The sequence below is a fragment of the Diceros bicornis genome, chromosome 18, assembly GCF_020826845.1.
Source record: "Diceros bicornis minor isolate mBicDic1 chromosome 18, mDicBic1.mat.cur, whole genome shotgun sequence".
Classification (NCBI taxonomy): domain Eukaryota; kingdom Metazoa; phylum Chordata; class Mammalia; order Perissodactyla; family Rhinocerotidae; genus Diceros; species Diceros bicornis.
In genome coordinates, this window is record NC_080757.1 from 36,088,357 (window position 1) to 36,110,797 (window position 22,441).

Below are 22,441 nucleotides of genomic sequence, written 5' to 3' on the forward strand. Positions count from 1 at the left end.
GGTAGAAGAGTCTCTAAAAAGGCCCTGGCCACCAAGCACACCCTAACACGAGACCCCTTTCTAAGTCATCAGTGATCATAGCCCTCCGTGCAAAGTCACTTCCCCTGGGGTGGAAGAGTCCCAGCAATGCCCCACCAACACCAAAGCTTCCTTCTGGAGAGACCATGTAGCCAAATTCTCACCCGGTACTTCAGCCTCCCCATCTCGTCTCTCTCAGTCATACCTGAAGCTTGAGGGAGAGGACCTGAGTCCGTCTTGGAGCCTCAGGCATGGCAGAAGAATCGACATCCTCAAAATAAAACCCCTCTTGCCAGCACCCCCTCCACAAGTATCTGATTCTTAAGGTCTATAAAGGAATCTCTAACTTGGTCCCCAAATATTCCTAAGCTCCATAACCCAGCCACGCCAGAAGACACCCCAACAGGTACATCTTTTTAATTCCCTGGTCTCCTGTTTTGGAGGGGTTCTCGGCCGGCCTCTTCATATCCATCCCTTAGCTCTTGCCAAGGATGTCAGGAGCGTGCATGAGGCATGGCCAGGAGGACCCTCTCCCAATCACCCCAATCCTTCCACCTTTGGAAGGCTCCCACCCACTCCCCAATTCCAGTTTCTCCAGATTGGGGGTCCCAGGAAGAAAGCTGAAGAGGCGCCCCTACCCACTCTTTAGGCCACACTATGTTGAGGACCTAGATGCACCCCAGCGGCAGCATCTCTGGCCCAGGCTGGACTGGGGGGCTGGGGAGGCAGAGCTGCGAAGGGGGGAGATGTGTGGTGGACTCCCTTCCCTTCCCTTCCCTCCTCCTCCCCTTCTCGGTTCCAACTCCCAAATTGGGGGCCGGGCCAGGCAGCTCTGATTGGCTGGGGGACGGGCAGCCGGCTCCCCCTCTCCCAGGGGCAGGGTTCCTCCCCGCTCTCCATCAAGATGGTATAAAAGGGGCCCGGGCCGGTCATCGGAGCAGACGGGAGTTTCTCCTCGGGGTCGGAGCAGGAGGCACGCGGAGTGTGAGGCCACGCATGAGCGGACGCTAACCCCCACCCCAGCCGCAAAGAGTCTACATGTCTAGGGTCTAGACATGTTCAGCTTTGTGGACCTCCGGCTCCTGCTCCTCTTAGCGGCCACCGCCCTCCTGACGCACGGCCAAGAGGAGGGCCAAGAAGAAGACAGTAAGTCCCAAACTTTTGAGAGTCCAGGGCTACTTGGTGTCTTGCCCTGCGTTCGGTCCCGGGGGTCTGCGACCTAAACTGAGACTGGGGATGCTCCGGAGATTCAGGGATGGAAGGGAGATGGTTAGGGCTCTTCCTCGCGCCCTGGGAGAGAAGGGCGAGCACCCTGGGTGGGGAGTGTAGAGGAACGTCCCCCAGAAGTGGGAGAGGAGGATGGAGCTCGGCCTGAGTTGGCACAGGAGGGAGTCTCGAGCGCGCACTGCGGCGTACAACAGGGAAAATGGGGATCTGGGCGCGGGTGGGGGGCAAGTACGTCGAAGATGGGATGGGGTCGCCGAGCTGGGAATTTGGAGCCCAAGATGTAAAAGCGGTCGGGAAGGCTGTGGGATGATTCACAGGGAAAGATTGTTTGCCCTCTCTGCGGGCTAGACAGTGTTCCTGGGGCCGCGGGGGTGCTAGGCTGAGGGGGGAGGGGGCGCGGAGTGTGGGCGGGTTGGAGGTTGAGAAACTTTGGCGCGACTTGGCAGGGCGGGTCCTTGCGCCCCCTGCTGATCAACACTGAGCACCGTGCCTCCCTGTCCAGGGCTTCCCGCCGTAGGAGCTGGAGAGAGAAAACGGAGGTTATTGCCGGGTGTGGACCCCACCTCTAGACCTAGAAAATAAAGCTGGAGACCGGGTAGCCCCTGTCTCTAACGGAAGCGGCCAGGCCCGGGAAATTGCTTAGTGTTGCCCGCCACCTAGTGGCCATCTGGAGAGAGGCTCGCGCGGTGGGCGTGGTTAACTAACTTCATTGCTATTTGCGGACTTTTGGTTCTTTGGCTAAAGAGGGACCCAGAGGCACTGGTTGGCTTTGGAAAACGGGGGTCGTTCCTGAGAGAGGACTTTTGAGATGTCTGGGAGCTGGAGATTAGGGCGTATCCTACTTTTGGGGTACATTTCAAGTCTCTGGGCGGGACGCCACGCCAATCAGCCCCTCCCCATCCTCCTAGCTCCGCCCACGCCATCCCACCTGCTCAGGGAATGGGGCCGAATGGGGGCTGGACCTGCCATCTCTCCTCCCACCCTCTCCTCCTGTCTCCACCCAAACCACGCCCCACAGTCCTGCCCTCTTGAAAGGGCCCCCCCTTCTCCTCCCCACTCCGCCACCCCCCACTCCCCCACCCAGTGGCTTTTTATTTCACTTGGCTTCAGCGCCAATGGGCTGAGGTTGGAGTTGGAAGCAACCCCGGCCTAAAGCTTTGTTTAAATTCCTGAGAACTGGAAAGAGTTATAGCCGCGCTGGCCAGGGGCCTCGACACTGTCACGGGCCCTGATGAGGAGCAGACGAACTTTTAAGGATTTAGGGAAAAAGAAAAAAAAAAAAAAAAGGAGGAGGCGAGAAATGGAAAATCTAAATGTGTCTCTAAGACAGAGAGGAAGGGCAGATAGGGTTGGGGTCCCTGGAGCCCCAAGGTGGGAGGCTCGGGCGTCGCTGACAGCCCCGCTCTTCCCCTCTTGCCCCAGTCCCAGCAGTCACCTGCATACAGAACGGCCTCAGGTACCACGACGGAGCCGTATGGAAACCCGAGCCCTGCCGGGTCTGTGTCTGCGACAATGGCAACGTATTGTGCGATGAGGTGATCTGCGAAGACACCAAGAACTGTCCCGGAGCCTCTGTCCCCCCGGACGAGTGCTGCCCCGTCTGCCCTGAAGGCCAGGGTACGCTCGCTAGGGGCCTGGGGCGGGCGGAGGGCGGGGCCGTCGGGGCACCGGAGCCCACCCTGCCTCTAACCCGCGTCTCTTCTCCCCCCAGTGTCACCTACGGACGAACAAACCACAGGAGTAGAGGTAATCCTCTACCCTCGACTTTTGCCACCCTGCCCGTGACTCCTCACGGTCCTCCCTTCTCTAACCCAGCTTCTGTTTCTTTTCCCCCAACCCCATAGGGACCCAAAGGAGACACTGGCCCCCGAGGCCCAAGGGTAAGCTTCGCCCTCTCTGGGCTGTTGGGGGCTGGAGGTTGGTGTGGCTCCTGACCTGAGCTCACCCAGGCGCCCTCTCCCCCTTCAGGGACCCGCAGGCCCCCCTGGCCGAGATGGCATCCCCGGACAGCCTGGACTTCCCGGACCCCCCGGGCCTCCCGGACCTCCCGGACCCCCTGGCCTCGGAGGAGTAAGTGCAGAGCGAGATGCTTGTGGAAAGCCTGGTGTGCTCCCCTCCCCTCTCTGTGTTGTTGTTGTTGTTGTTGTTGTTTTTGGCGGCTGGCATTCTTTATATTTTGAAATAATTTCAAACTTACAGAAAAGTTGCAAGAGCAATGCAAAGAACTCTCATATACCCTTCACAGTTTGTCACATTTGCTTTATCAGTCTCTGTCTATGCATACATATAATTATCATAATTTTTTTTCTGAACCGTTTGAGAGTAAGTTGTTGCTATTATGTCCCTTTGCTCCTAAAAACTTCAGTATTTCCTGAGAACAAGAACATTCTCTTACATGATCATAGCACACGATTACATTTAGGAAATTTAACATTGGAACAATACTATTGTCTAATATACAATCCATATTCAAATTTTACCAATGTCCCAAAGATGTCCTCTATAGCATTTTTTTTCCTGATCCAGGATCCAATCTGGGGTCATGAATTGCATTTAATTGTCATGTCTCTTTAGTCTCCTTTAATCTGGAACATTCCTCAGACTTTCTTTGTCTGTCACAACCCTGAGATTTTTTGAAGAGGCCAGTTGTTTTGTAGACTGTCACTCAGTTTGGGTTTGTCAGATGTGTCATAATTAGATTTGGGCGGTGCGTCTTTGGCAGGAATATTTCCCAAGTGATGTTGTTGTTCTTCTCAGTGCATCACATGATGAGGCATACAATGCCAGTGGGGCCTGTTATCCGTGATGTCTTCTGCCTTTCAACTCGCTGCTGTCTCATGCACTCTCTCTTGTTTTTTCTAGAACTTTGCTCCCCAATTGTCTTATGGCTATGATGAGAAATCAACTGGAGGAATTTCCGTGCCTGGCCCCATGGTGAGCCACCAGGGGGTGTAGAGAGACAGAAGAGGAGCAGTTGGGAATCCAGACAAGATGGGCCAGTAATGGCTTAAGATAACTTGGGAGATCAAGACAACTTTTGGGACCTCAGAGTCCAGAGAGGATGCAAAACAACTGGGTGGTCCCAACAGGAACCAATGGGAGATAGCCTGACTTCACCCACCTTGCACTTGCCTACAGAGGTATCACTACAGCTTCCCCTTCTTTTCCTTCTGTAGGGTCCTTCTGGTCCTCGTGGTCTCCCTGGTCCCCCTGGCGCCCCTGTGAGTATCCAGGATGTCTTCACACACCACCCTGGGCTTTGGTCTTTTGAGGGGAGGATTGGGATGAGGGCAGGGAAGGTGCTCAGAGATCTCTTGGTGAGATGGGGAAAGGTTGGCAGGGACATGCCCTTATAACCCCACACCTCTCTCCTTGTCCTCCAGGGTCCCCAAGGTTTCCAAGGCCCCCCTGGTGAGCCTGGAGAGCCCGGAGCCTCAGTAAGTGCCCGTCAACGTGTACTCTATACAAATACACACTCCCTCTACAAATACATGGATTCTCCTATTGAGCAACACCCCCATCTGGAGTCTTCCCTACCTCCTCCTTCCACTCCCAGCCCTCTCCTTCTTTTTTCCTTATCCTGGTGATTCTAACCTCTCCTCTTATCTCCTCTAGGGTCCTATGGGTCCCCGCGGTCCCCCTGGCCCCCCTGGCAAGAACGGAGATGATGTAAGTAGCCCCCACAAGAAGATGCCATCTGACCCCACTGCCTCCATGGGCTAGGTCTCAGTCATCTCCACCCCAGTGCCCCTACCACCCTTGGGGGTGACACACAGAGAAAGGAGGGCAAGTTCTCCCTGACCCATGGGACTGCCCTTGAGCAACGATCTTCACCCTGCGTGGGATGTTTCTCCATCTCCCCAACAGGGGTGACTGTTCCTCCCCTGGTCCCAGCCACCTTAAAGTAGTCCCCAGTCCCACCCCTTGGGGTGAGTGACTTCCTTAGGCTTAACCACTCTGGGCACCCCAGATTTGCCCTCATATGGTGAGATTAAAATGCTGGTGGCAGAAATAAACAGATATTCCTTTGGAGGGACTCAAACTTCACCAAACAAGGGTTTCACGGTAGATTTAAACGGAGCTCTAAATTCAGAGATAAGATTCTGGGTCCCTAAGCCTGACCTTCAACAGTCCCAAGAAGACTCAGACCTCATACAGTTTTCCGGCCCAGGGCGCACATGCATGAAGGCCTTTTCTCTCCCTCTCAGGGTGAAGCTGGAAAACCTGGTCGTCCTGGTGAGCGTGGGCCTCCTGGACCTCAGGTGAGCAGGACAGTGTGGCTGGCCCCGGCTTCGCTCTGTTCGGGCATCATTTGGGAGCTGTGTCCTCAGTAGCGTCTTCTAACGGCCCTGCCTCTGTCCTCCTTTTCTTTGCTCTCCAGGGTGCTCGGGGATTGCCCGGAACAGCTGGCCTCCCTGGAATGAAGGGACACAGAGTGAGTCCTCTTTGAGTCATCTAAGTTCCCAAAGTCCCAGCATCCCACCATTCCAGCCCCTTCCCGGATCCTGGTGTGTGTTGGGGTGGGCGGCAGCTACAGAAGTCCCAAGGGATAGAGAGTAGACATCCAAAAGAACTTCCCTCCAGTGGGAAAGAAATCTTGACAAAGGGATTGGGTGAGATCTTGGGCCAGCTGGGGTTTCATCTAGCTCAGAGACAGAGGGATGGCTGTGATGACCTCCTGAGACTCCTTCTCAGGTCTGGGTGGGTGTCAAAGAGGTCCACCCCCTCCACAGGGTCTCAACTTGGCTCTCCTTCCCATCTTAGGGTTTCAGTGGTTTGGATGGTGCCAAAGGAGATGCTGGTCCTGCTGGTCCCAAGGTAAGAGGCTGTCTGAATGTCATTGTCCTCCACCTCCCCACCAGTCCCACCATGAACGAATTCCTAAGGCTATTCTCTGCTCTCTAGGGTGAGCCTGGTAGCCCTGGTGAAAATGGAGCTCCTGGTCAGATGGTGAGTGCATCCAGTTCTAGGAGGAAGAGAGGGAGCATGGTGTAGGGGCAAGATGGGGGCTTGGGGGACAGGAGTGTGTCTCTCGTCTCACATGGCTTCTCTTGGTTTTGCTGTCAGGGCCCCCGTGGTCTTCCTGGTGAGAGAGGTCGCCCTGGAGCCCCTGGCCCTGCTGTAAGTACTCCTGGCCCTTTGGGGGATGCCTGGGCTCTGGAAGGTGTTCCCCAAGAGCTACAGGAAATGGCCAGTGCTCAATGGATGTAACCGGGACTTCCCCTCTCTCCTGCAGGGTGCTCGTGGAAATGATGGTGCTACTGGTGCTGCTGGTCCCCCTGTGAGTGCGACCCCTAGACCTCAGTGCCTGGGTGTGGGGAGGGTCTCAGGGTCAGCTCTTGGGCCAAGTTGGTTTGAACCCCAGGACTTCTTCTGTCCAGGCATGCGACCTGCAGCTGCCACCTTCCTTCTTGCTGACATCCCCATTTCATTCACAGGGTCCCACTGGCCCCGCTGGTCCTCCTGGCTTCCCTGGTGCTGTTGGTGCTAAGGTGAGACCCCCGACCTCCTCTGAGTGCAGCTTCCATAAGCCAAGGGGTGGATGTCTCCCTGCTTCCCAGACCTGAGGGACCCAGAGTGGCAAGTGAGAAGCCCATTCCCCAACACTTCTGTCCCAGGGTCCCCTTCTCTGATCTTGGAGTCCTGATTCTTGGTCTCCTGTCCCTTCCCTTTGCCTCCCGCCATCCAGGGGTGAGGTTGGGTTCCCAGGGCAGCTCCTGACGTGTCCTTTCTTCCCATCCAGGGTGAAGCTGGTCCCCAAGGAGCCCGAGGCTCTGAAGGTCCCCAGGGTGTGCGTGGTGAGCCCGGCCCCCCTGGCCCCGCTGGTGCTGCTGGCCCCGCTGTAAGTGTCACTTCCTCAGTCCCCTGTGCCACTCCCCAGCTCAGAGTCCTTGCTTGTCACTGACCCTCGTCTCTCTGTGCCACAGGGAAACCCTGGTGCTGATGGACAGCCTGGTGCTAAAGGTGCCAACGTAAGTATCCTGCAGGTTTCAGAGCTGCCCCCGATGCCACCTCCCACCTGCCCCGTGCCCTCCACTCCTGCACTCAACCTGTTCTGCCTCCCACAGGGCGCTCCTGGTATTGCTGGTGCTCCTGGCTTCCCTGGTGCCCGAGGCCCCTCTGGACCCCAGGGCCCCAGTGGCCCCCCTGGTCCCAAGGGTAACAGCGTAAGTACCACTTTGTCACTTCTGCCTCACCCCATGCACTGGCTCCCGTGTGGCTCTTGTCTGGGGAGCACGAAGAGCCAGGCCAACTCAACACCCCGACTCTCCACTCATCCTCTTCTCCTCCCCCAACACAGGGCGAACCTGGTGCTCCCGGCAGCAAAGGAGACACTGGTGCCAAGGGAGAGCCCGTAAGTCCCTGTGCTCAGCCCATCTGCCCTGGGAGCCCCTGGTGCTGGAGGCCCAGCCTCAAGCCAGCTCTGGACCTGGCACCAGGACAGCTCCTCACCGCAGGCCGCCCCCTCCTCTCTGCCCTCCCCAGGGCCCCACGGGTATTCAAGGTCCCCCTGGCCCTGCTGGGGAAGAAGGAAAGCGAGGAGCCCGAGGTGAACCCGGACCCACTGGCCTGCCCGGACCCCCTGGCGAGCGTGTAAGTGCCCCCTTCTACGCCCCCAGTGCCAGCCCGGTGCCTGTGTGTCTGAGCTCACTGGCATCCTCTCCTCCCGCAGGGTGGACCTGGTGCTCGTGGTTTCCCTGGCTCAGATGGTGTTGCTGGTCCCAAGGTAACCTCTCTTCACGTCTGGGAAGCTGACCCTGCTGCTCCCTGGGCATTACCTTCCTCCTTTAGATATAGACAACCCCTTCCCACCCCCACCTCCAGGCATTAGTGCTCCACGCTGTGGGTGCAGAGCTCTCTGCATATGCAGCCTCCCCTTGACCTTCCTACCCCCTCCAATGCCGCTCCAAGCACCCCCTGCCCCACCTGGAGGAAGAAGATGCTGGCCCATGGCAAAGAGGCCCAGACCTGAGACCCTAATTGTTCCTGTGACTCCCCCAACCAGGGTCCCGCTGGTGAACGTGGTGCTCCTGGCCCTGCTGGTCCCAAAGGTTCTCCTGGTGAAGCTGGTCGCCCCGGTGAAGCTGGTCTGCCTGGTGCCAAGGTGAGACCCCAGCCCTCTGCCTGCTCAGCCCAGGACCCTGCCTGTCCTGTGTGGGTTTGGGATGAGGCGCTCTGGGGCAGGACCGTGAATCTGCCCTCTGGAGTGCCCCCGACCCCGGCCTGCACTCTTCTCCTCCCCCCTCCTCCATCACTCCTCTCCCTCATGCCACCACACTTCTCTGCCTCCCCCTTAGGGTCTGACTGGAAGCCCTGGCAGCCCTGGTCCTGATGGCAAAACTGGACCCCCTGTAAGTATCACTCCCCCTGGGCCTTCTCCCACTCTCCCGATCGCCCACCCTCTGCCCTCATCTCTGTTTTTGTGCCTTCCCGTCCTCAGGGTCCCGCTGGTCAAGATGGTCGCCCCGGACCTCCAGGTCCTCCTGGTGCCCGTGGTCAGGCTGGTGTGATGGGATTCCCTGGACCTAAAGGTGCTGCTGTGAGTATTCAGTGACGAACATCGCAGAGCCAGGGACAGACACGCCCGGGAGACCAGAGTCCTGGGATCTGGTCCCAGCTCTGCCACTGACTTACTGTGTGGCCTCAGGTCACACACTGCCCCTCTCTGGGCCTCAGTCTCCTTATCTATCTCCTTGTCTACAAAATGAGAGCCCTCTCCTGGCTCCACAAACGTTGCTCTATCCCTGGAAATCAGTATTGTTGGTGTCCCTCATACACACATGGGGATAGAATGGGCCTTTTGCAGGATAGTCACCCCCAAATCTTAGTGTGTTCTTTGAGGTTCAAAAGGAGATGCCAGAGGAGATGAAAGGTCTTTACAACTCAGGTCACAACAGGCATATGACCAGGAGAAGGAAGGGGAGAGGGTGGAGAGAGGAGCTTGAAGGGGCATGTGGTCTGTGGAGAAGGCTTAGGAAGAGGCTAAGGACAGAGCAGTGAAAGCCAGCAAAGGCGTTCCCCCATGGCCAGAGCTGGTAGATGAGAAAACTCATTTAAAAAACTCCACTCAAAGTAAACAGGAGGGCCCCAGGGGGCCCCAAGTTCCCACTTCGGCCCCCTCAACCCTCGCTCTCTTACCCCACAGGGAGAGCCCGGCAAAGCTGGAGAGCGAGGTGTTCCGGGACCCCCTGGGGCTGTTGTAAGTATCTCCTTTTGGTCCTTGTCCCCTTCCTGCCCCTGCCCGTGACACATCCCCCTCCCTGCAGGAAGGATGCAGGAGGTGCAGCCCATCACCAGGGCATCAGGAGTCTCAGCCCCAGGCCCGCTCACCTGTGCCCCCTTCCTCCAGCTGCCCGCCCGCCTCACCACCCTGACTTCTTTGCTCTCTCCCCATAGGGTCCTGCTGGCAAAGACGGAGAAGCTGGAGCTCAGGGGCCCCCCGGCCCTGCTGTAAGTGTCCCTGACAGGGAGGTCTGGGGAAGGGGCACTGTGGAGCAGGAAAGGGGACACACCCTTGCCCCTCCTCTCCTGGACTTCCCAGGACCACAGCATTCTCTCCATGACAGGGCCCCGCTGGCGAGAGAGGTGAACAAGGTCCCGCTGGCTCCCCCGGATTCCAGGTGTGGCTCACAGCTGTCAAGTGTCAGGGGATGGGTGGGCTCCCCTTTATTCTCTTCCAGATCTAATCCCTCCCCCTTTTCTCCCGCATTTCCCACCCTACAGGGTCTCCCTGGCCCCGCTGGTCCTCCTGGTGAATCAGGCAAACCCGGTGAACAGGTAAGAGGTAGCAGCCGGCCAGAGAGGCAAGGAATGCAGGGACTACAGAGGGAGAGGCCAGCCCTCCTAGCTAATCAGACAACCGTCAGCTAGAGGGATCACAGTTAGACACCAGGAAGGACTTCCCATCATGAAGGGAGCCTCATAGAGGGAAGCAGGGAGCTGCACCTCTGTGTGATATGATCTAGAAGGAGCTGCGTCGCTGATAGTCTGGATGACTTCTTTTCAGAGCTGCTGGAGTACTCTGTGACTTTCCCTCAACCCAAAGTCTGGGGAGGAGGCCATCTTTGACAGATCTGAGGAGGAGTAGAGGGATAATCCCAGTTCAGTGCTGAAGAGGAGTTGGTCTCTAATCACAGAGACTGGGGCGGAGGGCGGGGGCAGCCTCCAGGAGGAGGACGGGGTGCTTTTCAGGGGAGACGGCTGAGGTGGGTTTTGCTCACTGTCTGTCCCTCTCTCCCCCTCAGGGTGTTCCTGGAGACCTTGGTGCCCCTGGCCCCTCTGGAGCAAGAGTGAGTAGAGCCTCTGCTGCTCCTGTTGAGATACCTCGCGATGGCCCTGTCTCTGGAGCCATCATCACGTGCCCTATCCTTCCTTCCCTTCTAGGGCGAGAGAGGTTTCCCCGGCGAGCGTGGTGTGCAAGGTCCCCCTGGTCCTGCAGGTCCCCGTGGGGCCAACGGTGCCCCTGGCAACGATGGTGCTAAGGTGAGGGCAGCATGAGGACCAGGTCTCACCCCTCCTGCGGCAGAGAAGGCCTGGCTGTGACCAAAGCCACCTAGGTGTGGGGGAGGGGCAGAGGGACAAGACTAGGGTGGGGTCCACCTGCAGCCTGAGGTTCTCGGCTGTCTTTCCTCTTAGCAGGTGCCTGTTTTTGGTCTCAGAGCCAAGCCTGGGAGATATCAAGAGGGGGCTCAGGAGTGCGCTGTGACCCACTCCTGAGACCCCAGGCCTCAATCCAGTCTCTTGGTTGTCACACAGGGTGATGCTGGTGCCCCTGGAGCCCCCGGTAGCCAGGGCGCCCCCGGCCTCCAGGGAATGCCTGGTGAACGAGGTGCAGCTGGTCTTCCAGGCCCTAAGGGTGACAGAGTAAGTCCAAGCCCCACACCCTGAACCCTGTGTGGGTCCCATCTCTCTCTTTCCCCTCCCTGGGATCTTTCCCTCTTCTCCTGAATCCTGCCTTCTTCCCCTCTGGCCTCTTTGCTGATGACTCCTCTACCTGCGGTCCAGGCCATTCTCTCCCCATGAGTTACCATGGCAACGAGAGGTGGGGCTGCCTCCTGAACGGGAGATCCCTTGTTCATCTCTCTACACAAGGCAGGGGCCTCTTAACCTAGGTCCACCGGAATCCTCAGGCAGGCACCTTTTCCCCTGAAAGATCTTGAGTCCTTGGCACAGGTGGGGGCAGGGCAGAGCTGAGGAGGGGTCCCAGACACAAGCAAGACACCATAGGTCACCTCCTTGCCCCACACTGGAAGTCTCAGGCTTTCCTATGTCTTTAGGGTGATGCTGGTCCCAAAGGTGCTGATGGTGCTCCTGGCAAAGATGGCGTCCGTGGTCTGACTGGCCCCATTGGTCCTCCTGGCCCCGCTGGTGCCCCAGGTGACAAGGTGAGGTGGCCGCCTCCCCACTTTCTTCCCTAACACACAGCTTCTCCAGCGTGCCTGGGCATGGCTCTGTAGGGAAGGCAGGTCCTGTATTCCCAGCTGGCAACCCAGGGAGCTTGGGGGATCAGAAGGGAGGGGAGGCTCTCCTGGGGTCGTCTACCAGGAGTATTCAAGGTGGGCCCCTGGCCCTGAGCCTCTTCTCCCTCCCTCTCTTTCAGGGTGAATCTGGTCCTAGCGGCCCTGCTGGTCCCACTGGAGCTCGTGGTGCCCCCGTAAGTACAGAAGACCCGGTTAAGGCCACACACTCAGCCCTTCTCTCCCTTCATATGCCCCCCCGGCCCTCTTCCTGTATCTCCTCCACCTTCATTCTTACCCCCGGGGGCCCTGGGGAATGCTCCTCAGGGCCCCTCTCCTCTCGCTGCCCCTTCACTCTACCCCACCTTCCCCCACGTCGCAGCATCTCTCCAGTCTGCCTCCTTCTCTTCTAGGGCGACCGTGGTGAGCCTGGTCCCCCAGGCCCTGCTGGCTTCGCTGGCCCCCCTGTGAGTACCAAGACCCCCTTCATTTTCCATCACCAACTGGGACCCGGGACCTTGGGTGACTGAATGAGGACAGAGGCATCGGTCTGAGTCAGGGAAGGAGGATAGGGAGAGGATAATCTCCCATTCAGGCATCTTTCCGCCTGGAGTTCCTGTCCTGCCCCAGCCCCGTGGAACCACCCAGCTCCCTCCTCTGACATCCCCAGCTCCTCCGCTCACCACACCTGCTCCTCCCCCAGGGTGCTGATGGCCAACCTGGTGCTAAAGGCGAACCCGGTGATGCTGGTGCTAAAGGCGATGCTGGTCCCCCTGGCCCTGCTGGACCCACCGGCCCCCCTGGCCCCATTGTGAGTATCTCACCCTCTGGCCCCGAGCTGCTGGCAGGCCTGGATCAGGACTGGCCCAGCCTTGACTTCTGTGCTCTCCTACAGGGTAGCGTTGGTGCTCCTGGACCCAAAGGTGCTCGTGGCAGTGCTGGTCCCCCTGTGAGTATCTCCCTCTCTGTCTAGAGGCTCTCCCAGCCCACGCTCGGAGGTGGGGGCGGCTGGGCCAGGTGAGGAGCTGTCCTCCTCCTAACTACTGCTTTGTCCTCTTCTGCCAGGGTGCTACTGGTTTCCCTGGTGCTGCTGGCCGAGTCGGTCCCCCTGGCCCCTCCGTAAGTATCTGGTAGAGACTCCTCTGCTCTGGGGGTGGGGGCGCACACTGTCGGGCGGGTGGTGGGCCTGACTGAGGCCTCAGTGGTGCTCCAGAACCCACTGGAATCTCACAGCCCCTCTTCTCCCCGTCCAGGGAAATGCTGGACCCCCTGGCCCTCCTGGCCCTGTTGGCAAAGAAGGCGGCAAAGGCCCCCGTGGTGAGACTGGCCCCGCTGGACGTCCCGGTGAAGCTGGTCCCCCTGGTCCCCCTGGCCCCTCTGGCGAGAAAGGATCCCCTGGTGCTGATGGACCTGCTGTGAGTGCGAGCTCCAGAGGGTTCCCGAGTGGGGGCATGGACACTGGCCACTGTGAGGCACCTCACCCCCATCTTCCTCCCACAGGGTGCTCCCGGCACTCCCGGACCTCAGGGTATTGCTGGACAGCGTGGTGTGGTCGGCCTGCCTGGTCAGCGAGGAGAAAGAGGCTTCCCTGGTCTTCCCGGCCCCTCTGTGAGTGCCCCCTCACCTTGGGGGGCCCTAAGAAGAACCATCACAGGACTTGGGGTGGTGGGGCCATTGAGGACAGATGTGGTGGATGACCTGGGGGCCCCATCCCCATCTCTGGCCTGACTCTTCCTTCTCCCTCAGGGCGAACCTGGCAAACAAGGTCCTTCTGGAGCAAGTGGCGAACGTGGCCCCCCTGGTCCCGTGGGCCCCCCTGGATTGGCTGGACCCCCTGGCGAGTCTGGACGTGAGGTGAGCAGTCACCAGCCCCATTCCAGTGCCCCTGGTGTGGCTGCTTTGGCCTTTGCCTGAGCCTCCCACCCCCTGGCTGCCTCTCACCTCTCCCCCTCTCTCTGCAGGGAGCTCCCGGTGCTGAAGGCTCCCCCGGACGAGATGGTTCTCCTGGCCCCAAGGTAAGACGGCTGCCCCCCAGGGCCACAGCTCCACCTGCAGCTCCCCTGCCCCCCCCCCGGCCCCTTCGGCTGGGGCTGACCCGCATTCCCCTCTTCTCCCCTCCCAGGGTGACCGTGGTGAGACTGGCCCCGCTGGACCCCCTGGTGCTCCTGGTGCCCCTGGTGCCCCTGGCCCCGTTGGCCCTGCTGGCAAGAGTGGCGATCGTGGTGAGACTGTAAGTAGCTGGGCTATGGCTTGCTGCTTCTGATCAGGCCAGGGACTCTCCAGGCCTCCCCAGGGGCCTGCGGATGGACGTCTGACTTCACCCAGGCTAGAGGAGGAGAGGAAGTCTTGTAGGATGTCCGGGAACCTTGGCTTCCCTGAAAAGACAGAGCCCCAGCTCAGCCTCAAGGCCCCTCTCCCAACAGTACCCTGTTCCCCCCTGAGGAATGGGGTTTGTCCCCAGGTGCTTGCCCTAGCTCACACAAGGCCTGAGTTCACATGAAATTCATCCGGGGCTCAGGAGAGACAGACATAGTGGGAGAGGATGTGAGGGAAGAGGGATCTGGCTGAGGGGCAGCCTCATCCTGCAACCAGGCTGTGCCAGGATCTAACGCTCTCTCTGCCTCTCCCCAGGGTCCTGCTGGTCCTGCTGGTCCTGTTGGCCCCGTTGGTGCCCGTGGTCCTGCTGTAAGTGTCCTGCTCTGGCCCTCGTGTCCTCAGAGCCCTTGTCCAGGCGTGGGCTGCACCCCACTCAGTGCTCATGAGCCTTCCACCTGACAGCTTGTTCTCTCCTCTCTTCTAGGGACCCCAAGGCCCCCGTGGTGACAAGGGTGAGACAGGCGAACAGGGCGATAGAGGCATAAAGGGTCACCGTGGCTTCTCTGGTCTCCAGGGTCCCCCTGGTCCTCCCGTGAGTATGCTCAGCCCCTCCCCAGCCCCCATCTGCCACTGAATCTTCTCTTTTCACCTCCCCATCCCTGCTGTATGATTGTGGGGGGCACTCGGCCTCAGTTTCCCCCTCTGGAGAGTCATTCTCACTCCTCCCTAGTGGGGACTGGGTTCTGAAGATTTGGGGGCATTTTCAAGGAGCTTCTGAGAGGGCAGGGGGTGCACAAAGAGGAATGTGGGAGGAGTCTCAGCCTATGGACACTTTGGGACTAGATTTCCAGGATAAGGAGAGGTGGTGCAGGTTGCTGGCCACCTTTGACCCACACCAGGCCTGAATTGCCTTTGCATCTGTCTTCAGGGCTCTCCTGGTGAACAAGGTCCCTCTGGAGCGTCTGGTCCTGCTGGTCCCCGCGTAAGTCATGGCTTCTGTCCATCTCCTCTTCCTGGGTCCCCAGCCCAGGCTCACTTCAGTGCTCTTTGCCTGGGACACAGGTGTCCCCCACTTCTCTGGAGAAGGGTCCAGGGGCAGGGGATAGGAGATGGGAGGAATAGTCCTGGACAATCTTACTCAGCCCTCAGCCTCCCCTTCCCTGCTCTTTCCTCCCACAAGATGTTTCCCAGCCCGTCTGTGGGAATGAGCTATGCTGAGGCCAAGGAGCCACAGGCAGGGTGGTGGTGGGCTTCTCCGCCAGAGTTGCGGTGGTCTCGTGCTTTCTGGCAGGCTTTCTTCAACCAGCTTCCTCCCTGCAGGGTCCCCCTGGCTCTGCTGGTGCTCCTGGCAAAGATGGACTCAACGGTCTCCCAGGCCCCATCGGCCCCCCTGGTCCTCGTGGTCGCACTGGTGAAGCCGGTCCTGTTGTATGTAGCCCTCTACCGTGTCCGCCCATGGCCCTCCAGCCCCGAGAGCACTTGGACCCCGGTAATCTCTGCTCTCCTTCCTCTCTGTGCAGGGTCCCCCCGGCCCTCCCGGACCCCCTGGTCCCCCTGGTCCTCCCAGCGCCGGTTTCGACTTCAGCTTCCTGCCTCAGCCACCTCAAGAGAAGGCTCACGATGGCGGCCGCTACTACCGGGCCGATGACGCCAATGTGGTCCGTGACCGTGACCTCGAGGTGGACACCACGCTCAAGAGCCTGAGCCAGCAGATTGAGAACATCCGGAGCCCCGAAGGCAGCCGCAAGAACCCCGCCCGCACCTGCCGTGACCTCAAGATGTGCCACTCCGACTGGAAGAGCGGTGAGGGCCTGCCCCAGCTGTGCCCTTCCTCCTCCTCTTGACAGGACAGGGCCAAGCCCTGAGGGGCCCAGACGCCCACGTGTGTCCCACCTCCCACACCTCCCCTGACTCCGTCTTGCCTTGCCCCACTGCAGGAGAATACTGGATTGACCCCAACCAAGGCTGCAACCTGGATGCCATCAAGGTCTTCTGCAACATGGAGACAGGGGAGACCTGCGTGTATCCCACTCAGCCCCAGGTGGCCCAGAAGACCTGGTACATCAGCAAGAACCCCAAGGAGAAGAGGCACGTCTGGTACGGCGAGAGCATGACCGACGGATTCCAGGTGCGTGAACTGGACCCTGGAACCACTTCACGAGATGGTCTGGCCTAGGGCTCAGAAGGGGCATGAGGGAAGCTTCCGGGTGGATTAGACCTCTGCTAAGTGTGAGGGACAGAGCTGGGCTGGGAGGTGGGAGTCCTGGGTCCTTGATACTGGCTCAGACATAGGGTGTCCGTGGGCAAGGGATGCCACCTCTGGATGTGGGGGTTCACTGGGATGCTCTCAGAGGACTCCAGGGAGGGAGGCCAGGACTAGAGGCTCCAGCGTGGTCACTCACTCCTCACTGTCCCCGCCCCGCAGTTCGAGTATGGTGGCCAGGGCTCCGATCCCGCCGATGTGGCCATCCAGCTGACCTTCCTGCGCCTGATGTCCACCGAGGCCTCCCAGAACATCACCTACCACTGCAAGAACAGCGTGGCCTACATGGACCAGCAGACTGGCAACCTCAAGAAGGCCCTGCTTCTGCAGGGCTCCAACGAGATCGAGATCCGGGCCGAGGGCAACAGCCGCTTCACCTACAGTGTCACCTACGACGGCTGCACGGTGAGTCCCCGGGCAGGGCCCCCTCTCTGGGCTTTGGCTTTCCTGGTAGGCCAGAGTTCCCCTCGCCGCCTCACTCCCACTTGGTGATACCCCTCTCCCATTGTCTCCCCTTCACCCCAGAGTCACACCGGAGCCTGGGGCAAGACAGTGATCGAATACAAAACCACCAAGACCTCCCGCTTGCCCATCATCGATGTGGCTCCCTTGGATATTGGCGCCCCAGACCAGGAATTCGGCATCGACATTGGCCCTGTCTGCTTCCTGTAAACTCCCTCCACTCCAACCTGGCTCCCTCCCACCTGACCCACTTGCCCCTGACCCTGGAAACAGACAAACAACCCAAACTGAACCCCCCAAAAAGCCAAAAAATGGGAGACAATTTCACATGGACTTTGGAAAATATTTTTTTCCTTTGCATTCATCTCTCAAACTTAGTTTTTATCTTTGACCAACTGAACATGACCAAAAACCAAACGTGCATTCAACTTTACCAAAAAAAAAAAAAAGAATAAATAAATAACTTTTTAAAAAAGGAAGCTTGGTCCACTTGCTTGAAGACCCATGTGGGGGTAAGTCCTTTTCTGCCCGTTGGGCTTATGATACCCCAACGCTGCCATTTCTGCTCCTTTCTCCATGCCTTCTTGAGGCCTCCCCTCCACTGCTCCCCAAATCTAAGTCTCCCCAAGAGACACAGGAAACAGTACATTGTCTGCCCAGCAACCAAAGGCAATGCTAAAACAACCAAGTGGCCCCCACGCTCCCAGCCCACTTCCCTCACCCAGCACCCCCAAATCCTGGGGGGAACTGGGGTTCTCAGACTGCCAAAGAAGCCTTATCATCTGGCATCCCCGTGGCCCCTGCAACATACCCCTCTTCATTTTTGAGGGGGGCATGCCAGGTTTGGAGGAAAGTCAGGAGGGGCCACGACAGAGCAGAAACATCGGATTCAGGAAACGTGTATCGATCCCTGTGCAACAGGGCTGGGTGGGAGAGACTGCTCTGTTCCTTGTGTAATTGTGTTGCTGAAAGACTACCTCGTTCTTGTCTTTATGTGTCACCGGGGCAACTGCGTGGGGGCGGGATGGGGGCAGGGTGGAAGGGGCTCCCCATTTATATCAAAGGTGCTACATCTCTGTGATGGGGGGGGTGGGGAGGGAATCACTGGTGCTATAGAAGTCGAGACGCACCCCCCCCAGGCTAGCAAATGTTCCTTTTTGTTCAAAGTCTTTTTTTATTCTTTGGGGTTTTTTTTTCTTGTGGATGGGGACTCATGTGAATTTTCTAAAGGTGCTATTTAACGTGAGGGGAGAGAGTGCCGGCTCCAGACAGCGCCACTCACTTTCCACTCTCTCTCCACCCTCTCGCCGCCTCTCGCCTTCTCAGGCCTCTCTCTCTCCACCTCTCTCTCCTCTGAAACCCCCTCCTCCTCAGCTGCACCCCTCCTCACAGCCTCTCTCCTAGTCTGTCCTGTGTCCCCTCTCGCCGCTGCCGGGTTTCAGAGCACAACTTTCCAAAGCACAAAGCAGTTTTTTCCCCTAGGGGTGGGAGGAAGCAAGAGACTCTGTACCTATTTTGTATGTGTATAATAATTTGAGATGTTTTTAATTATTTTGATTGCTGGAATAAAGCATGTGGAAATGACCCAAGCATATCTGCGGTGGCCTCCTAATTTCCTTCCTGGGAGTCGGGGGAGGGAAACCCAGGGAGGGAGCTTTAGGGAGGTGGGTGGGCTCTCCTTCCCTTTCTCGTCCCTTCCCTTCTCCTCCTCCTCATCTCGCCAGCCCTCAAGAGTCCCTCCCCCTTCCTCTTGCCTTTCTTACGTCTTGACACTTTTTCTTTTCTCTCTCGTACAATCCTCCTTGCATGTCTCCAAACCCTCTTCTCCCTTACAGTGCCATACAGGCAGCCCATCTGTGCAGGAACACACACACACACATGCACGCACGCACACACACACGTGCTGTCCAGACCTCGTGCCCACTCTCCCATCAACACCATCAACCCTCGCTGCCCTCTCCACTGCTATGGGCGCCCTGCAGGGTTGGGGCTGTGGAAGGCATGGGGCACTGGGAGGCCTGGGTGAGGGACATGAGACTGGGGAGCAGTTCCTGAGCCCCTCCGCAAGGCCTCTCCCTGGGCAATCGTGGAGGGTCATCCGACCTGTCCCGGCTTCTCGCCCTCTCTGAACTCCTTCCGAAGGAACAACAAGCAGTACAGCCTGAGATGATGGCCTGAGATGGTCTCTGAGCCTGTGCTGAGGATCTGTGGGGAGACAGGAGGAAGGGACGCCTCTTGCTCACTCACAGGGGCTCCCAGGGGACAAATGGAGGGAGAGGGCCCAGCCCTCAGGAGAGTCTCCCCAGGGGCCTTGGAGAGCTGCGGTCAAGGCATTGACAGGGCCTTCTCAGTCCCCAGGACACGAGACCCCCAGTGGGGTGGCCTGGAGGTCATTTTGTCCAGTCTCTGCCCCCTGCCCCCTGACCCCTCCTTATCCTTTTTAAAATTCTTTCTTCCTCTTCCTCCTGCTTCTCCCTCCCTTCCCTTTTCCCTCACCCTCTGCCCGCCCCTCTCTGCCTGCCTGAGAACCTGAGGCCCCCAGAGGGAAGGCGACAGGTCAGCTCCCCAGTCTCAGGGAAGAGGGACAGCAGCGTGTGGTCAAAAGGGACACACAGGATCCAGAGAGTCAGAAGTCTGAGCAGACCAGGTGCCCAGAGACCTGGAGACGGGAGTTGACAGCTGTCCCCTCCCACCCAAGGTCTCAGGGCCCAAATCTCAAAGGCAGGAGAGGCCCGTGTCCCTCCCTCGGATCTAAAGTCTGCAGAGACCATCGTCTGCAATACTAATACTAATCATTAAGTAGTCATGGTTATTAATTCTGGCCTTTAATAATTCATCATTAGCACGTCTACCACAATTAGAACAGGGGAGAAAGGGACTTAGTCTAGAGTAAGAAATTGTGGCCTGTGAATGAATGATTATTTATATGCAAATTACCCAAAGTTATGTGGTGATTGATTAATCAATCCACTGATTGATTGGTGATGCCTGCCTGACACCCCTAGGTAACCGTCACCTACTTGGACCTGCGGCCCCTTGGGGGCCTTCGCTGTCTCGCCCCAACCCCACCTGGCCCGACTGGAGATTCAGAAGCATCCTGAGCCCGGCATCCAAGGCTCTACCTGGCGGCTAGCCACCTGTCCATTCTCACTGTCTCCTCCACTGCCCACACGTGTCACACCAGCCAGAAAGGCTGACCACAGTTCCCACAGATGCACCACTCTTCCCACTTCCACGCCTTTTTGCCTCAAATGTCTCATCATCCCCTCATTCTCTTGCCCAACTCAGGCTGAGTTTGTCTCTCTGAGTTGCCAAAGCTCTCCATGTCTACAAAATCAATCTTAGCCTTAATGCCAGACATTGTTGCCATTTTTACGCTGTGGTGTTTTCACCCTGCTATTCTCTGCAGGCTGGGCGGAGCTGACTGAGGCCGGAGGCCAGGTGCAACAATGCAGGACGAGCCACAGGGTCCCAGCGTAGCTACTGGGAGCCAACAGAGAGAACGTGAGGTAGAGGGCCATCCTAGGTGAGAGTGTGGAGCTGTGTGCGCCTTTGTGAACAGGAGTGAGCAGGTGTGAGAGGAAGAGCAGTGAAAACCAGCCCACGAGTGGAGCAGACAGCAGTGGAAGGCTCTAGGCCGGTGCTTTCTGCAATAGTAAGAGTGTTCTCTGTGCTATCTGACACCGTATCCACTAGCCACGTGTGGCTATGGAGCACTTGACATATGGATAGTGCTAATGAGGGACTCAATTTTTACTTTTATTTAATTGTAATGAATTTTAATAGCTACATGTGGCTAGTGGCTACTGTATTGGGCAGCCCAGCTCTAGGCAAAGGAGTAAATATGGCTCTCACCACATGTGTACAAATCTACACGTGGGTACATGAGTGTGTGTGTGCGTGTGTGTGCACACGCACGCGTGAGGGCACGTGAGGTGACACCCATGCCAGGGCTGTGGTGGTGGCAGTGCCCCACTGTGCAGCGCCATGTCTGTACCACGTGGTGTGAGGCCAGACTGTGGTTTCAGTGTGTGTGCAGGACAGGAGGGGAGGGGGACAAAGGGGCCATTGTACCACATCCCCAACTCAAGCCTTCCTTTTTGCTGACATCACAGCTGCCCTAAATACAGCTGCCCAGACCCGCTCCCCAGACCCGGCTGCCCCCTGTGTGGTGGCACAGCGCCGGCCATGCCCAGCACTGCTGCGAGGGACTCACCTTTGTCTCCTCTGTGAGGAGATGAGCCACGTCCCTGTGGCTGATTTTTCAGTTAAATCCAGATGGAAAATTGTAGAAAGGGAGGAGACTTCTTTTGGAATTTTTATTTTTGGGGCTTGAGAATCCTGGGTCTCTTTTGTGGCATGAGCCCATCTCCTGGCAGGATTTTCTGTGACCGAAATATGGCGAATTGTCCCTCCTTTTTTTCAGCTCCTTAACCCTCAGCTTCCCAGGTGCCTCCAAGACTTTCCTGGAAAGAGCAGGGTGAGGTTGAGCGGGGAGAGGAGGGGAGGGGGCTTCCTAGCTGGAGTGTGGCAGCCGCAGGCGAGGGGCACGCAGGGCCGTGTGGAACAAGAGTGAGCATGGGGCTGCTGTGAGTGAACGTGTGGCTTCTCTCAAAGCCAGGACCCTCAGGAGGAGGCAGCACGGTGGCCGTGAGTGTGGGAGGCTGTGTGAGTGAGCAAGGTGGGTCCAACCCAGCCATCCCTGTGCGGATGAGAATGTGTCTCACTCTCTGGGTGCCCACCCACCTATGAACAAACGTGTCTGTGTCCAGAGGGGCCCTCCACACGAGTGGATGTTTTGGGGATGGATGGGGGTCTGTCTATGTGGGAGCAGCTTCCCCACACAGATGGCAGCAGAAGATATGCTGTGTGAACTGAAAATGCTTTAGGGTCTAGCACTGGGGACATGCATGCGCGTAGGCTTAAGAGAAGGAATGGAGGGTCTCTCTGTGAGATGAGGATGAATGGGGGCCAGTAGAGCAGGGAGGAGTGGGGAAAAAATTAGGAGAGGCTGAGTGTGGAGCGAGACCACCGTCCCAAAGGCAGTGGGACCCGAGTGCCGGTGAGCAACTGCATCTCTGTCCCCTCCTGGTGTGTGCTCCGGAGGGTACCAAGCAAGGCTGAGAGATGTCCACGGACCAGGAGGCAAGACCCTGGAAGGATGGCCCTTGCCTAGGAGAGTGATCAGACCCTCACACACACGGGAATTTCAACTCTTTGCAGAGGACAGGCATTGCAAGGCCTGGAGGGAGGTGAGTTTGGTGCAGAGGTTCTGGAGAGAGTGGGGTTTTCTCTGCATAAAACAGTGGGAGGAAGGGGAGGATGGGGTGGAACGGGGACCAAAGCACATTTTAGAACCAAGAGGTCACATATTCAAGTTCTAGGTGACTTCACTGCTGCTCCCCAAGAATTTGGAAAACTCTGATGAGTGTGCAGAGGCCTGATGCGAGCAGGTGTTCTGGAGAAACCAAGGAAAGGGGCTGAGTTCTGGGTTTGAGTCAATCTGGAGCAGACATAAAGGAAGAGCCATGAAACCAGTGCAATAAAATTATAGTGCTAGCCACATATGTAATTTTTCATTTTCTAGCAGCCATACTAAAAAAATTTTTTAAACAGCTGAAGTTAATTTTAATAACGTATTTTATTTAACCCAGCATATCCCCAAATATTATCGTTTCATCATTACATTTGCAGCACA

General features: G+C 57.9%; 1 protein-coding gene across 1 annotated transcript; it reads left to right on the forward strand.

The window, feature by feature from the left end:
• Nucleotides 1-965: 965 nt before the first annotated feature.
• Nucleotides 966-17,761, forward strand: COL1A1 (collagen type I alpha 1 chain). Its single transcript, XM_058560687.1, has 51 exons — nucleotides 966-1,164; nucleotides 2,668-2,862; nucleotides 2,957-2,991; nucleotides 3,090-3,125; nucleotides 3,214-3,315; nucleotides 4,108-4,179; nucleotides 4,422-4,466; nucleotides 4,629-4,682; nucleotides 4,861-4,914; nucleotides 5,454-5,507; nucleotides 5,627-5,680; nucleotides 6,010-6,063; nucleotides 6,151-6,195; nucleotides 6,313-6,366; nucleotides 6,482-6,526; nucleotides 6,684-6,737; nucleotides 6,989-7,087; nucleotides 7,173-7,217; nucleotides 7,314-7,412; nucleotides 7,547-7,600; nucleotides 7,732-7,839; nucleotides 7,919-7,972; nucleotides 8,252-8,350; nucleotides 8,544-8,597; nucleotides 8,687-8,785; nucleotides 9,392-9,445; nucleotides 9,643-9,696; nucleotides 9,813-9,866; nucleotides 9,970-10,023; nucleotides 10,491-10,535; nucleotides 10,630-10,728; nucleotides 11,002-11,109; nucleotides 11,523-11,630; nucleotides 11,846-11,899; nucleotides 12,116-12,169; nucleotides 12,406-12,513; nucleotides 12,598-12,651; nucleotides 12,768-12,821; nucleotides 12,956-13,117; nucleotides 13,203-13,310; nucleotides 13,449-13,556; nucleotides 13,664-13,717; nucleotides 13,825-13,932; nucleotides 14,334-14,387; nucleotides 14,503-14,610; nucleotides 14,947-15,000; nucleotides 15,339-15,446; nucleotides 15,539-15,821; nucleotides 15,956-16,146; nucleotides 16,444-16,686; nucleotides 16,807-17,761. Exons 1-51 carry the CDS (start codon nucleotides 1,074-1,076, stop codon nucleotides 16,951-16,953), a joined length of 4,383 nt encoding a protein of 1,460 aa, XP_058416670.1. The 5' UTR covers nucleotides 966-1,073; the 3' UTR covers nucleotides 16,954-17,761.
• The last annotated feature ends 4,680 nt before the right edge of the window (nucleotides 17,762-22,441 follow it).